The following is a 15,889-nucleotide window of genomic DNA, read 5'->3' on the forward strand; positions in this document are numbered from 1 at the left end:
TGCAGCAAGGTGACTCAATGTTATTGTCTTCTCCTTAGAGAGCCTCCTCTCGCTGAATCACGGCTTACTAAAGGTGCTGAGCAGAAAATATAATAAAGATTCTCTTGCTCTCCTCTGACTCTCAGCTCCACAGTTTAAGAATAGTTTGGATCTTAATCTATCTGGCAGATGTCCACATAGGAAATCAATAACATCTTCTCTGAGATGCTTTTCTTTTTTTCAAATTCCTCCTTAATCTCGGCAGGGTCAGGTATATAAATGAGTGTGTACAGGTGTCTGAAAGTGCCTGAATTATTAACACACAGTGTAGGATACAATTTAGACACTAGTCTCCTCTGCAGAGAGAGCATTTAATCATCATAAAGTTGTTGATTAAAAAGAAGTGCTGATCTTCCCCATCTGCCCCAGCTTTCTTTCACTTTCCATGTTATCATAAGACAATGATGAATTGCCTTCCACATCATTGAACTATTACACTGACATCTACAGGGCAGGGGTGTTATATTTAGCCACAAGCCAACTGATCCAGATAAAAATGAGATTCATTGTCTTGCTGTACCTGCCAAAGCTTATAAAAACTTTTTGTATTTTTATTCGGAACTCATGGTTCCAATAAAAAGTCAGTGTTTTTACAACTCCCTACAAATTTATGTCTTTATCCAAACAGGTCCAAGCAGCTGTTTAGGGTGTTAACAGCAGCAAGAGGACATCTGATTCAAGCACAACTGAAATCTTTTCTCATGAATTATATTTGGTTCACTTTAATTTTCAGTGTTTATAATTAGGCTCAGTTAACAGAACAACTGCTGCAGGTGCAGGTGCCGACAAGGATCATAGTTTCTGGTTGGTTTTAATTGTACTCTCATTAACTCCTCTGCCTTGTAGCATATTGGACCAGTTAAGCAAAGTCTGAACAGACGGCAATAATTGACCCAGCTAACATATCACAATGATGCCACCTGCTGGAGAGATGAGAGTTCAGCACATGAGTGTTGTCCATTGTAGGCTGCCTATATCTCCCGAAGAGAGGTCAATTCACACAATGCTTCAGTGACAAAATTACTGGATCAATGCATCCCAATGATCAATATCATTGACTGAACTTCTTCCATGTGAGATCTCCTCATGAGGACAGTGAACAGGACTGGGGTGAGAGATGGACTTTGGTTTCATAATGTCAGAATGTCATTTATTAATATTAATTCATATTAAAATATCATCAACATATACTCTTAGGTCACTATGAGATTTAACCCTCTGGCCAGCATGTGTCTGACACATAACAACTTTCACTTTCACCTCTATCTCTGTTCTGTCTTATATGATTTGTGATCTGTTGTTTTTCATCCTGATGTATGCAAATGTATTGTATCACATCACACTTACTGCTAACCCATGGAAACATGCAGTACAGTCAACCAGTTTGCTTTTTCTTGGTATTTACTGAGAAACAAAGGGTCATGTCAAAAACTATTGTACAACCATGCGACCGCAATATCTCTAAAACCAAACCAAAACAACAAAAGCTACGAATATGTAACAACAAACAAATGAAATAATAATAGAGATGGTAACAGTCATTTATGGTATTTGGGAATTACCCTTGTTACCCTTGTTTATGCTAAAACTACACAAATAAAAAAGGGGAAAAGCAAAACAGCAGCAAAATGCAAAAACAATGCCACAAAAGAAGAAAATAATAGCAAATTTCAAAATGAATGTATTTCTGACACTGGGGGATTCTTTTTAAAGTCAGCTCTATTCACGCTGTTGATTCTCAGACCGTGTTTGTGTTGAGCCAAGGTTACAGGTTACACACACGCTTGGTCAACTGCTGCTGTCTTGGAGCCGTTGGCTTTCAGGTCTTCACTATCAGAGGAAACTTTCAGGCGGCCAGTATCTGAGAGACACACAGATGAAAATTGTCATTTAAACTTGTAAATTTATAATATTTGCTAATGTTGCTTTTTAAAAAGCCAAATCCCTCCTAAAATTTTACACTACCTCATACTGTCCTAGCTCATCCATTTCCTCCAAATCTTTTCTTGACAGATGCTCAACAAGCGCTACACCGAGACAGTCTCCCAGGACATTGACAGCAGTGTTGCCACGATCTCTGAAAGATAAACCACAGTTAACCATAGAAACAGAAGTTATCAGCTTGTTTATGCTGTGTTGTTCTATATCAGGAGAAGTAATCCTTTTCCAGAACAGAAGTCAAACTTACAGCAGCCACTCTATAGCCAACAAAAGGGAGGCGTCCCTTGCAGGAATCCCAATGACTGTCAGAATGAAGAGAGTGGTGACTGTTCCTGTAGATGGGATCCCTGCTTCTCCTACGCTGGACACAGCTACTGTCACACTGTGGAGAAAACACAGAGCTGTGTCAACTGTATAAACTTGGGGACTGGAGGCAACACCAGCTGCTGGTGGACAAAGCAAAAGCACACCACGTTTTTGTTAATGTCAGTGTTCACGTTCATGTTTTCTGTTAATACCCAGACATATTTTCAGCTAAGACAGAGAGACTGTGAAAATAACATACTGACTTACCCCATGGTAAATACCTGGCTCCAGTTCAGTTTGATGCTGTTGAGTTGGGCGATGAAGATTGCAGCAGCCACTTCATAAAGGGCTGTTCCATCCATATTGATGTTTATGCCAATAGGCAGCATGAAGCGAGTGATTCTTTTGTCAATCATGTTTACTTGTTCACAACACTGGAAAGTCAGCGAGGCCGCATAGCTTGGAAAGACAATGCATTCATTGTTGGTTGTTAAATATTCACATACCTCTGCCTCACATACCCAGAAATAAAGACTGTACCTGCGCGAGATGAGCATGGCCTTCATTAAAGCAGGAAAAACTCCTTTAATGACAATGAAGGGGTTATGCCTCACAAACAGGAAATAGATCAGGGGTAGAGCAATTACTCCATGGACAAGGAGCCTGGAAAAAAAGAACTGATTATATAAAATGAATTTACTCACTGCAACAGTGCTAAAAGAGCAAAGGGGAACATACCCACTGACAACCACTAACATGAACTTTCCCAATTTCAAAACAGTCTCCCAGTTGTCCCCAACCTCAACGACATAGCTCGCAGTCATGAACAACACCCCTATCGGCAAGAACCTGGAAAGGAAACAACAGGGCTGAAGAATTATGGGAATATTTCAATTAAAGGAAACCAGTAATGTTTTTGACTGTGTGGGAGATGGAAGGAATCAAAACAGAAAAGACCCCATTCCAACAGTTAATTCAGTGTATACTGTGGGATATTTACTCTCTTTCTTTGAATATTTTAGTACATATGGATGTATATTTCACAATTTTTAAATGTGTTGTTTGACCATACCCTATTATCTTTCTAACCACAAGCTTAGTGGCCACGTTGATGGCAATGACGATGTCCACAAAGAGTTTCCCTCTTTCTGCCATTCTTCTGAGGGCCAGCCCAAAAATAACAGACCAGACAATCAGGCCCATAGTGTTGAGTCCGTCAATATACTTGCCCACCAGACGCACCTCCTTCTGAAATAAGATGAGAAAGTCAGTCAGAACAACAGTCCAGCAGCATCTGCATGTATCACTCATTATCACTGTGAATGCAAACTTGATCATGACAAAAGGAAAATGTTTTACCCCAACCATGGAAGCATTGTATTCGCCTTCTTCAATTTCGACCAGCACCTTCTGAGTCTTGTACTAAGGGTGAGAAAAAAAAACCATATCATGAATACATTACATTCTCTTTCACAGGGCTATACTGCAAATCACATTCCTGAGTGATAAAACAAACCTGTTGGAAGCTAGCCAGAACAAGATTGGTTGGCACCATGTTTCTGTAAAGAGTGAAGAAAAATCATCACATCTACTATTATGAAACATAATTTTAAATTTTTAGACAGCTATTAACCATTTAGAGCACCTCTTATGTACTATCTCTGCTTCAGAAAGTATTGATGGATGCAATTCTTAACACAGCTGATCTGAATTCTCTGAGTAAATTATACAGCATTTTCTGAAACGTTACCAACAGACCTAAAGACACGCTGAAGAGGAAACTGAACATAACTCAGTTGTGGTAGGGATCAGTGGACTGTCAACCTTCCTCTCACCTTATCAGATCCAACAAGGCTTCGACACTGGAGAAGGCTTCTTCATCATCATCATCATCATCATCATCTGTCTCAACTGTAGCAGCATTTTGGCTGACCCCAGGCTTGACCAACAGTACCAACATGATTCCTACAACACATAGTCCAGGGTTGGAGAAAAACAGCAATACAGTACAGTGCAACAGCTGATGACTCACTGGTACTAATGCTACTTCAATAAATGACAGTAAGTACTTCAAACAGTAACATCACTTCAACCTACATGGTATAGAAATAGTAAAAAGTAAGAGGAGAACTGAGACAAGAAAACTGATGAAATGTTATATATTTCAACAGCTGCAAGTCTTTCAGCATTATCTCTGTGGAATGGGTGTCGAGTAAAAGCTCCACTAACATGGGGTTTCACTGCACATGGGAACTAAAATTTGGAGCAATCTTAGCTATAAGGTGGCGACCCCTGAAGTGTTTTCACTCTCTTGCACAACTGCAGCACAACATCATTAATGAAGCATAAAGTGAAGATAAAATGCCTTTTAGCAAACACTTCCCTGGTGACAACAAAACAATGCTGCTGAAAACTAAAGTGATAAAAAGATACTTTAGGTAATATCTGTTCACTTAATATATGTTTCTGTGTAGATACGTGTATAAAAAAGTGAAACTAACCATAGTGTGTTTTGATGTGCAATAATTCTCTTACCTATAGTAACGGACAGGAGAGTGGTCATGACAAAGTACACTATTGCACGTATGGTGATTTTTCTGGAGGTTCCAACTCTCAGACCACAAATTTCTATCAAAGGTAAAAATGAAAGCTGAGGTCTGCAGACTGAAGGTTAGAGGATCAGTAAAATCACAGGAGTGTTACATCATTGTAAAGTAATGGAAAGTCAGGGCAACATAGTTACAAGTCACACATGTGTGTTTTAAAACCTAGACTGCAAAAAGCTAAATCTAAGTAAGGCAATAGTTTTTTTGTCTGACAAGATATTCTTCTTAGCCAGCAGTTTGTCTATATTATCTTAATAAGATATTAGACCTTGTTACTGTGATTTTGTTACTGGTTCTCAGTAACTTAATGTGTGAAACTAGAATTACCAGAATAATATAGCTGCTGTAAAATTCAGTCCTAAAAAACAAGGAAACAAAGCAATAAAATGGAGGAAATGTTACTTAAAATAAGCAAAACTATCTATTTTATTTTTAAAATCTTGGCAAGTGAAATTTTCCTGTTCCCAGTCTATTGCTTTTTTCTTGTTTTTCAGAGCTGAGTTTTAGCAATATGCGGAAACATAAGTAATTGTCAAATTGTGAGAAATTGGTATAAATGTATATTTAAATGATTATTGATATACCTGCCAAACAACCACTATGGTCTTTTTAAATGCTTTGTGCATAAAATTCACAGCCTAATGTAACTGCTGACAGAATGAGAAACACACTTGTGGCTTACCCGTTACCACATTTGACACAATGAGCGGAACAGTAACCAACTGAAGCAGGCGCATGAGAATCTCCCCTGGAAAACCAATATAGGTTTTGTCGAGGTCTGACAGATGGGCAAAGGTCTTCAGACTCATGCCTAGGCCAACCCCTTTGACAGAACACAGAAAAGTGTTTAAAACGGCAAAGAATATTTATATCATACAGGTAAAACAAACCAAAAACTATGTTTAATGCCTTTTATTTTAGCATATATAAAGTGTAATGCAACAAAAAAGGTTTTACTGTGTAAATAATTTGCAATAATTCAAACTAAATGTAATTGTAAAGCATAAATGTGGCTCTCAGCAACATATGTACAGCGTCACACAGAAAACACAATGATTATATGATTAAAACTGTCCACAGATGCAAAGATGCATAAAGCTAAAGTGGTTGCCCTGTGAACAGGATGTGGTGTTTACATTTAATTTCTTTACAGAACATGGACTCAGATCAGCATTTCCCTCTGCTGTGGCTGTATATGGACCTTCCCTACAGCTATTTTATAAAAATGTAGCATCAGTTAGTTTAAACGGAATAGGATAGTGATAGTACATAGACAGTTTAAATTTGTTTCGATAAAAATGCCTTTCAAAATAAAGTGCTAATGTTAGCTCACTAGCTAGCAATAAGTGTTTTTGTCATTTAAATATATTTTAACAGCGTTAAAAGATTTATGTTCATCAGTAACATCAGTCAAGACAAAAAAGTTAAACTATATAAAAATAATTACAAAATCACCTAGCTAGGTTACAACATTTAGCTAAAGCTAGCTGTAATAAGTGTTATACAATTAGCACAAGTAGTTAGCCTTACACTAGCTGAACTTGAGACATCACTTACCCAGGCAAACAGCTATCAGACTTGAAACAGTTAACATATGTCTCTTGGGGATCAAGTTAGCCCAGAGTTTGCTGGGACGCTTTATGGCATGCTCTTCCATTTCCATGCTGTCGAACTGAAAACAAACAAGATGTAATTTTTTATTTTATTTTATTTTATTTTTTGGTTAAACTGACATTTTACTTGTAAGCACTTAAATGTAGTTTCTAAGAAGATTTCAAAGATAGTTGTGCGTCGATACTCACAAAAGATAAGAATAAGAAAGTTCAGTAACTGGTAAGATTGCCCGGTTTGGTGAGTTGACCGTTCAGCCTCAGTCTCTGTTGTTTTGTTTTGATTAGAAACTTAATTAGAACGACATGTCACGTGACATTAGAAAATAAACATTACGGTCAGATGTGTGGCGACGTATGGAAATACACGTGTGTCAGGAGTGACAGGTCCAGGATCAGCACTCATGACAGGTGAAGTTGTTCTTTTTGTGGCCTCTGGTTACGACAGGATCAATACTTGATATTATATAGATATTATATATTGAGATTATAGTGCATTTTGCTGATAGTACTTATACCATTTTTTTCTATTCCATTTTTTTTTATCTGTAAAGTATACTGTGATATTGCTATTTTTACTTAAGTAGTCTAAAAATTATCAGTGGTAGAAATTAGCCAGGTCGTTATCACCCACCTTTTACAGGTGTAATAATAAAAAAAAGACATGTGGTGTGCACATTATTCTCATCATATACAGGTAAATCAAACACATTTATCAGAAATAAATGGGGGGAATCAGTAGGAATGGACAAGGAAGACCACTGCGGAACGTTACTTTTATTGACCTTACATCATGAAACCCGGTCCCCACTCTGTTTAAATAGCTGATGGATTCGATCCAATGATTCGACCAGAAACACGAATGACCCGCCCACCTGCTCCGTCGTCATCTCGCCACGTACGATTCAGTGCAACGCAACTTGATGGTCCGTTTGACAGAAAGCGGAACTGACCACTGCGGTTAGCGTCACTGCTAGCGCAACCTACCTTGCTGACTAGCGAGCTAGCTGCCGACGGGAGGATTTCAGAGCTGATGATGTCCAGGATTCACTATAAAGTCAGTATACAAATGACACACTTCTGTGGTGTTTTTTAGTGAAGCTTTTAACATGTCATGGGCATTAGCTGCGTTGCTCAGACTGACAGTTTAACGTTACTTGAGCAGGTAGCTTTTTGGTGCTTGATTGTCATTAGCTAAATCTGCCAGTGACAGAGCTAAAGCTTGCTCTGGATATTATTAGCTACCTAGTCAATAATGTGCAATCTATGCAAGCTAAAAGTGCTGTTTGAACAGAAGCAAACGAGGAAGCTGGTCGCACGAACATTCTTGTGTACCTGTGGACACGTCGACCATTTCCCTCACATACTGTACAAGTAAATAACGCTGTCATTTAAATCTGATTCAACGTTAATTGTCCTGATTTCCAGATGTGTTGGAGCCGGGCCCTTGTCACCGGCTCGGTTCTGCTGCTGGTCCAGCTCCTGTGTTCAGAGGCAGTGCCCATCAGTATGGATAAGACTAAAGTCAAAGAGCCGGAGAAACAACCTGAAGAGCCTCCAGCTAGTGTGGTGAGAAGACATAGGATATATACAACACATATCTGTGTATACATGTGTTGAAAATTCATCATAAAGCATAATTGCTGTTCTTGTGTCACTGCCAAGTAAGGTAACCCCAGAATAATCCCACAAGTGTATAAACATAGCACTAGACTGGAGAGCAGTTCATTCTGTCTGTGTCTACACATCAAACTTTTGATCTGGCTTTGATAATCAATAAGTTGTTAAGTTGTTGTCAGACAGAGAGCAGATTCAAGAATTTAAATGGGCTTTGGTAACTTGTGATGTGTATTTCCTTTTTACATTTTATACAGTAATTAACTACATTAAATTATCTCAACCAGACACTCCACTGACAACTCACTCAAACAAGTATCCTCAAATCAATCTCATCATCAGTACAACAGCTCCGGATGTTGTAGCTTTGTGAGTGCACAGATTGAAGCCTCAGATTATATGTGTCAAATATTTACATAGTGGGCTGAACAGCTTTAACAAATACCATGAGAGAGAGATTCTGTTTAGAGGTGTGGATGCATGTAAACACAACCATTTGACTGGAGAACAAATAAGTGGTCTTTAACCACAGAGCAACTATAACACGGCAATCTGCAGAAGGCAGTAATTATAGGAATTCTAGACATAACCTGTCATCTCTACAGCTAACATCTGGACAGAGGATCTGTTCTGATGGTCAGAAGACACACACCCAGCTTCAGTCTTAAGTACATCAGAGCGTTCAAGTGCTAATACTAATATGTAATTATGTAAAGTAACATAAGAAGAAATAAAAAAACAAAATGTGATTTTCACTGTAGAATTACTTAGAGTGATATCTGTAAATGTAGTAAGTAACATTTGATTTATTACATTTTATAGGACACAGGACTCCACTATGACCGCTACCTCAGAGAAGTCATCGATTTTCTAGAGAAAGATCAGCATTTCAGAGAAAAGCTCCACAATACAGACATGGAAGACATCAAGGTACCCTGCCTTTCTTTGCTGTAGTCCTACTAGCATGTTGGGAAGTCCTTAATCTGACCACCTACTTATCTGCTTGTCCAGGAATATGATAAAGGGGGAAACCTCCAGTAGATTTTCCTCTTTTTTTGGAATTTTGGTCCAAAGTTATGTTAATGACAATTGTAATTTATTTATTTATTATATGTACTGCCTCAACTCGAAGTGTAAATAACTACAACTAACTTGTGTATCATTCATGTCTAATAAAGCAAGGTAAACTTGCCAAAGAGTTGGACTTTGTCAGCCATCATGTCAGAACAAAACTGGATGAGTTGAAGAGGCAGGAGGTAAACCGACTACGAACCCTGATTAAGGCCAAGCAAGACATTGAAGGAGGGAACGGTATGTTGTCCAACAAAATTTATATTATTTTGAGTTATTAAAGAAAATGCTACATCTTACACAGTATATTAGAATTATAAGGAAAATGCAAAGTTGTACATTCATATATGTTTTTACTTATGTCACCTGTTATCCTCTGAATAGACATTGCACTGGACCACCAGGCTCTGCTGAAACAGTTTGAGTACTTGAACCACATGAACCCACATACATTTGAGGTGGATGACCTAGATCGGCTCATCAAATCGGTAAATCTCATTGCTACTTCATGCTATAAAAAATGTTAAATTAAGCACATGTTCACACCATTCACTAATTCAAACTGACGCTTTTAGTAAAGTCATTTAGTCTTTAATGGTTGCTTTTCATTTAAAATAAAACAAGTGAAACGTTATGGCTGCCAGAGAGGGATCAAAGCATTCAGAAATCTCACTAAACAGTAATAAAGAATATGCTGTAATTTAGTTTAGCTTCCAGATGATCTAACAACATGAAAAAGTGGAATCGTTTCACCATTTTAACTCTTGACTCCCTCTACATCAAGGCCACTAAGGATCTGGAGAACTATGACAAAGAAAGACATGAGGAGTTCAAGAGATATGAAATGATGAAAGAGCACGACAGACGGGAGCACCTGAAAACACTGGATGAGGAAGAAAGAAAGAAAGAGGAGGAGCACTATGAGGAGATGAGGAAGAAGCACGCTGACCACCCTAAAGTCAACCATCCAGTGAGTCAGATTTAGGTGTATGAATATGACACAAACACGTCATGTTTTGTTTCAGACAATGAAAAGAAACTCTTTCCATTCTGTGTTGTGTTGCATTTCGTGATCCAGATTTTCCGAGTTCCCGTTCTTTAAATAAAGCATGGTACTTTTGCTTCCATGTTACAGGGCAGCCAGAATCAACTGAAGGAGGTGTGGGAGGAGGCTGATGGCTTGGATCCGGAAGATTTTGACCCTAAGACCTTTTTCAACCTGCATGGTAAGACCTTATCCATCCAACAATTTCTGGATTGGAGGGATGACATCCATTCATTCAGTACAACATAATATGTTTTGTCAGAAATAACAGAAAATGCTGTATTTGTCCACGGGTGTCTTCTTTCTTTGTCTAATGCAGATACCAATGGAGATGGCTTCTTTGATGAACAGGAGCTGGAGGCATTATTCACCAAAGAGGTAAAGCCCTGGCATATAAAAATGAGTAATGTTTCAGTGAATGATGCTTGCATTGACTGTTGGTCTTTGTGACTTCAGTTGGAAAAAATCTATGACCCCACCAATGAAGAAGACGATATGGTGGAGATGGAGGAAGAGAGGCTACGTATGAGAGAACATGTTATGAATGAGGTACAGTAAATTACACACAGGACCCTGTTTTACATAATAAAAATAATCATTAATTATCAGCTTATCACTCGTAGACAGGTTTATGACTAATGCAAAAGCTGCAACTAAAGCCATAGTCTTTTGAAGCTGTTTACAACACTGCAGAAACAGAAAACTACAACTCAGCTGGCTTTGCATCTGCACATCAATAGAGGCCTCCATCTTCCATCTATTGTCTTGACTCTGCCAGTGACTAATAGAATATAAAATCTGTGTTAAATAACTCTCTGCTCTCATCTTCCTCGTAGGTGGATTCTAACAAAGACAGGCTGGTCTCTCTAGACGAGTTCCTGGTTGCTACAAAGAAAAAAGAATTCTTGGAGCCAGATAGCTGGGAGGTGAGACAGTATATGAGACTTTGAGAGTAATTCAAACTGAAAACAAATTTATTAAAACAAACAGGACTGTAATAAATTGTTCCCATCCACTCTGTGTTCCTCAGACCCTGGAGCAGAACCAGGCTTACACAGACGAGGAGATGAGGGAGTTTGAGGAGCACCTTGCACAGCAGGAGCAGGACCTCAACCAGAAGGCTGTTGATCTCCAGAAACAGAGAGACGAGCTGGAGAGACAACAGGAGCAGCTTAATGCACAGAAAATAGAGCTGCAACAGGTAAGCAATAGCACCAATATTACTTGAAATATTTTAATGCAGACAAGGCTTGCAGTGAATGAGAAAACTGTTTACATCCAAACCTGATGCTGTAGGCTTACACTGATCAGTGTACAAGAAAATACCGTATTTGTTCTGTAGAGGTTTTATCAAATAAGACATCAGTTGTTTTCTCTGTGAGTGGAATCTCAGTGTGACATTTCCTTGCTAAAGCTTAATTTCCTTGAACTATGTTAATGTTTTGTTTAAGCTGTCAAGTAACTGACTATCCACAGTGCCGCATACAGTTTCTGAATTTAAGAAAACCTTACACAAAACTCTGTCGTTACAGGCAGTTGAGCACATGGAACGGCTGAAATCACAGAAAGTAGAACCCCCTCCAGAGGTTCACGGTGAGTGTTGATTTTGTTTGTCTTTTGATAGCTGTTTGATTTTACCAGCTGAGCTCTGAGAATGTAAAACTGTGTCTTTGTTACAGTTGAAGGAAATGCCATCCCGGAGATACATCCAGTCGACAATCAGTTGCATCCTGAACAAGAGGCCGAACCACAAGGGCATCAACCTGCACCCCAAGATACACCTCAGGAACACCATGAACAACAACATCAAGACCTGGCCCAGCAAGGTCTCCCACAGACACACCAGGATCTGCCACCAGGCCACCAGGAAGCTGCACAAGGCCAGCATAACCTGCCATAACAGATTTTGTCAGAACTTGAGCCTCCACAACCAGACTTCAACAACTCCTCCACTCCAGCGTGCAGAGGAGCAGTCCCTCCTGAGTTATTAGGCCTCTTTAACCAGCATGACTTAGGGGTTTGGGGGACACTTGACATGAAGGAGAGCAGCACAAACTGAATCCCCGTTGAATGACACCAGTGTTTGATAATAACTGCAATCTTTGGATTACATAATGGAATTACAATAGTAAAACAACCAACCAAGGACATGCATCTTAAAATGTGCATATTTAGTTGTGTTTGACTACATTAGAGGAATGTTTGGTAATACAAAAATATCATTTTGTTGAGCTTTCTTGACCTGCTGTTTGCTGTTCAAAGTACAGAACCTCTAAAAATTACATGCCACTGGCTCCACAACCTGATAGGTTTGGTGCAAGAGCCTGTTGGACATGTTCAATGCAGCTGCTGATGGGGTTAAGATGTAAAAAATGATTTTAATGTCATCATTTTGAGTTACATTTTTTAATAGATATCCCCAAACATCTCAGAAAGAGATTAGTGTATGTGTGGTTTGTGGTGAAATGCATTTCACTGGCCTTTAATGGATATTTAAGAAACTGAGTGCAGGATTTTCTATCATTGAATTAAGAGCCTGAACAAGCAAAAGAGGCACTATTTCAATTTTAACCAACGTACAACATTTTGATGTCCTAACAGAAACCGTTCCACCTAAAAAGTAAAAGGACTGCAAACAGTATCCTGCTATTATAATTACAAGGGTTCAGTCAGATCTTTGTAGCAGAAGCATTTTATTTCCATCATCTCCAGCTGCTACTTTCACCAAATATTATCTTTAAACCAGAAGCACTCTCATGAATCTAAGTTGCTTGCAGTCCTTTTTTGTTGTCATGAAACCATTTTACCAACACTTTTGTTTCTCTCTGAATGGTCATTCTGGTTGCTATATAAAGTGTCAGTTGTTTACCTATCTTGAAATATCATTACTTTGTGCGTGGTCAGATTTTCTTCAGAAATTGTGTGCTCTGCCTAAAAAGAAATCAGGTACAGGCCTTTTCAAAACTGTCCATCTTTAGGCCACACTTCAGCTACTCTCCACTGATTTTGTTGTTAAAATAAATAAAGGTGCTAGGTTCTCAAAAAAATAGAGTTGTGAGATCACCCTACAAATAATCAACATTTCCCCCTAAATCTTAACAATGGTTAGCAAAAGAGTATGTGGCAGTATGGCAATATGTTCGGGTTAGGGTTAGGGTTAATAATAATTTATACAGCAACCTGGTTGCTGTACTGGGAAAGCAAATGTTGAAACTCAGAAATAACACATTTGTTCTGTTATAAAATGATCAGTTTGGTGTAGTTGCTATGCTATTCAGGTTGTTCTTTTTTCATGTAATGTTGTGGTTCCTTCTAGCTGGCAGACTGTAGCCGTGGTGAACAGGTGTTGGCCTGTTGCCATTTTTGTACTGAAGGCTTTGTTTGCATCCAGTCAAATAACAGCTCTGCCTTACTGTGGTTTTACTTCATACTAAATTCTTTCATGGAATACATACTTTTTGGCTGTGTCATTTGTTTTCTGTGTGCCAAGTGTTCCTTTTAAACAATACTGCATCATAATTTGCACAAAATGTACAAGTGGTGTTTCCGATCGCTTGCTGCTGGATAAAATAGTCATTTGACGATACTGTACACCTCAGTTCAAGATAATAAAACAATTATGACCTTTCAGTTCGTGATGTATGATTTTGTGTGGTGTTTGTCCTTAAGTTTGTTTGCAGTGCCTGATGTCAAAGGGCAAATGAACAAGCTGTGCTATCTAAGCAATTGGAAAGGTGCTAACCCTAACCCTAATCTGTCTGTGTCTAACCCTAACCCTAACCCTGATCTCTTTATTAACCCTAACCCTAATCTGTCTATGTCTAACCCTAACCCTAACTCTAATCTGTCTGTGTCTAACCCTAACCCCTAACCCCTAACCCTGATCTCTTTATTAACCCTAACTCTAATCTGTCTGTGTCTGACCCTAACCCTAACACTAATCTCTCTGTGTCTAACCCTAACCCTACCCTAACCCTAACCACTAACCCTGATCTCGTTATTAACCCTAACCCTAATCTGTCTGTGTCTAACCCTAACCCTAACTCTGATCTCTGTCTAACCCTAACCCTGATCTTTTTATTAACCCTAACCCTAATCTGTTTGTGTCTAACCCCTAACCCTAACCCTAACCCCTAACCCTAACCCTAACCCTGATCTCTTTATTAACCCTAACCCTAATCTGTCTGTGTCTAACCCTAACCCTAACTCTGATCTCTGTCTAACCCTAACCCTACCCTAACCTAACCGTAACCCTGATCTCTTTATTAACCCTAACCCTAACCCCTAACCCTAACCCTGATCTCTTTATTAACCCTAACCTTAATCTGTCTGTGTCTAACCCTAACCCTAACTCTGATCTGTCTAACTCTAACCCTGATCTTTTTATTAACCCTAACCCTAATCTGTTTGTGTCTAACCCCTAACCCTAACCCTGATCTCTTTATTAACCCTAACCCTAACCCCTAACCCTAACCCTAACCCTGATCTCTTTATTAACCCTAACCCTAATCTGTTTGTCTAACCCTAACCCTAACCCTAATCTGTCTGTGTCTAACCCTAACCCTAACCCTAATCTCTGTCTAACCCTAAACCCTCACCCTAACCCTAACCCTGATCTCTTTATTAACCCTAACCCTAACCCTGATCTCTTTATTAACCCTAACCCTAACCCCTAACCCTAACCCTAACCCCTAACCCTAACCCTAATCCTGATCTCTTTATTAATCCTAACCCTAATCTGTTTGTGTCTAACCCTAACCCCTCACCCTAACCCTAACCCTGATCTCTTTATTAACCCTAACCCTAACCCTAATCTCTCTGTCTAACCCTAACCCTAACCCTACCCTAACCCTAACCCTGATCTTTTTATTAACCCTAACCCTAATAGTATAGTATGGCGTCAAAAAAAATGAAAAAATGTCATAGTATAGTATGGTGTCAAAAATGGACAAACCATAATCTGTGTCTAACCCTAACCCTAACCCTGATCTTTTTATTAACCCTAACACTAATCTGTTTGTGTCTAACCCTAACCCCAACCCCAACCCTAACCCTAACCCTACTCTGTCTGTCTAACCCTAACTCTAACCCTGATCTTTTTACTAACCCTAACCCTAATCTCTGTCTAACCCTAACCCTAACCCTAACCCTAATCTGTCTGTGTCTAACCCTAACCCTGATCTCTTTATTAACCCTAACCCTAATCTGTCTATGTCTAACCCTAACCCTAATCTGTCTATGTCTAACCCTAACCCTAACCCTAACCCTGATCTCATTATTAACCCTAACCCTAATCTGTGTCTAACCCTAACCCTAACCCTAACCCTGATTTTTATTAACCCTAACCCTAATCTGTCTGTGTCTAACCTAACCCTAACTCTAATCTTTTTACTAACCCTAACCCTAACCCTGATCTTTTTACTAACCCTAACCCTAATCTGTGTCCAACCCTAACCCTAACCCTAACCCTGATCTTTTTATTAACCCTAACCCTAATCTGTCTGTCTAACCCTAACTCTGATCTTTTTACTAACCCTAACCCTAACCCTGATCTCTTTATTAACCCTAACCCTAACCCTAATCTGTGTCTAACCCAACCCTAACCCTAACCCTGATCTTTTTATTAACCCTAACCTAATAGTATAGTATGGCGT

The 15,889-nt window shown here is 39.0% G+C and overlaps 2 protein-coding genes across 2 annotated transcripts; one reads left to right on the plus strand and one right to left on the minus strand.

The window, feature by feature from the left end:
* Positions 1–1,232: 1,232 nt before the first annotated feature.
* Positions 1,233–6,804, minus strand: LOC108888815 (excitatory amino acid transporter 3). The gene is made up of 14 exons (XM_018684978.2): positions 6,695–6,804; positions 6,450–6,564; positions 5,575–5,715; positions 4,822–4,914; positions 4,122–4,251; positions 3,803–3,845; positions 3,646–3,708; positions 3,359–3,534; positions 3,025–3,135; positions 2,827–2,949; positions 2,554–2,745; positions 2,228–2,362; positions 2,005–2,116; positions 1,233–1,900 (listed from the first exon to the last, which is right to left on the minus strand). Exons 2-14 carry the CDS (start codon positions 6,553–6,555, stop codon positions 1,886–1,888), a joined length of 1,440 nt encoding a protein of 479 aa, XP_018540494.1. The 5' UTR covers positions 6,556–6,564; positions 6,695–6,804; the 3' UTR covers positions 1,233–1,885.
* A 600-nt stretch (positions 6,805–7,404) lies between these two features.
* On the plus strand, positions 7,405–13,865 carry nucb2a (nucleobindin 2a). Its single transcript, XM_018684977.2, has 13 exons — positions 7,405–7,559; positions 7,931–8,071; positions 8,942–9,049; positions 9,298–9,430; positions 9,575–9,678; positions 9,975–10,160; positions 10,326–10,416; positions 10,555–10,613; positions 10,692–10,784; positions 11,072–11,161; positions 11,266–11,436; positions 11,768–11,828; positions 11,915–13,865. The coding sequence occupies exons 1-13, from the start codon at positions 7,536–7,538 to the stop codon at positions 12,133–12,135; spliced, it is 1,482 nt and encodes a 493-aa protein (XP_018540493.1). The 5' UTR covers positions 7,405–7,535; the 3' UTR covers positions 12,136–13,865.
* The last annotated feature ends 2,024 nt before the right edge of the window (positions 13,866–15,889 follow it).

Source organism: Lates calcarifer, linkage group LG2 (assembly GCF_001640805.2).
Source record: "Lates calcarifer isolate ASB-BC8 linkage group LG2, TLL_Latcal_v3, whole genome shotgun sequence".
Taxonomy (NCBI): domain Eukaryota; kingdom Metazoa; phylum Chordata; class Actinopteri; family Centropomidae; genus Lates; species Lates calcarifer.

Bases quoted from the DNA above. Each gene is read 5' to 3' on its own strand.
- nucb2a (XM_018684977.2), top strand. From the start codon at position 7,536: ATGATGTCCAGGATTCACTATAAA. The intron at 7,560-7,930 runs GTCAGTATACAA...CCTGATTTCCAG, and splicing joins TGTCCAGGATTCACTATAAA to ATGTGTTGGAGCCGGGCCCT. The intron at 10,785-11,071 runs GTACAGTAAATT...TCTTCCTCGTAG, and splicing joins GAGAACATGTTATGAATGAG to GTGGATTCTAACAAAGACAG.
- LOC108888815 (XM_018684978.2), bottom strand. From the start codon at position 6,555: ATGGAAATGGAAGAGCATGCCATAAAGCGTCCCAGCAAACTCTGGGCT. The intron at 3,709-3,802 runs GTTTGTTTTATC...TCTCACCCTTAG, and splicing joins TTCTGGCTAGCTTCCAACAG to TACAAGACTCAGAAGGTGCT. The intron at 3,535-3,645 runs GTAAAACATTTT...ATCTTATTTCAG, and splicing joins ACAATGCTTCCATGGTTGGG to AAGGAGGTGCGTCTGGTGGG.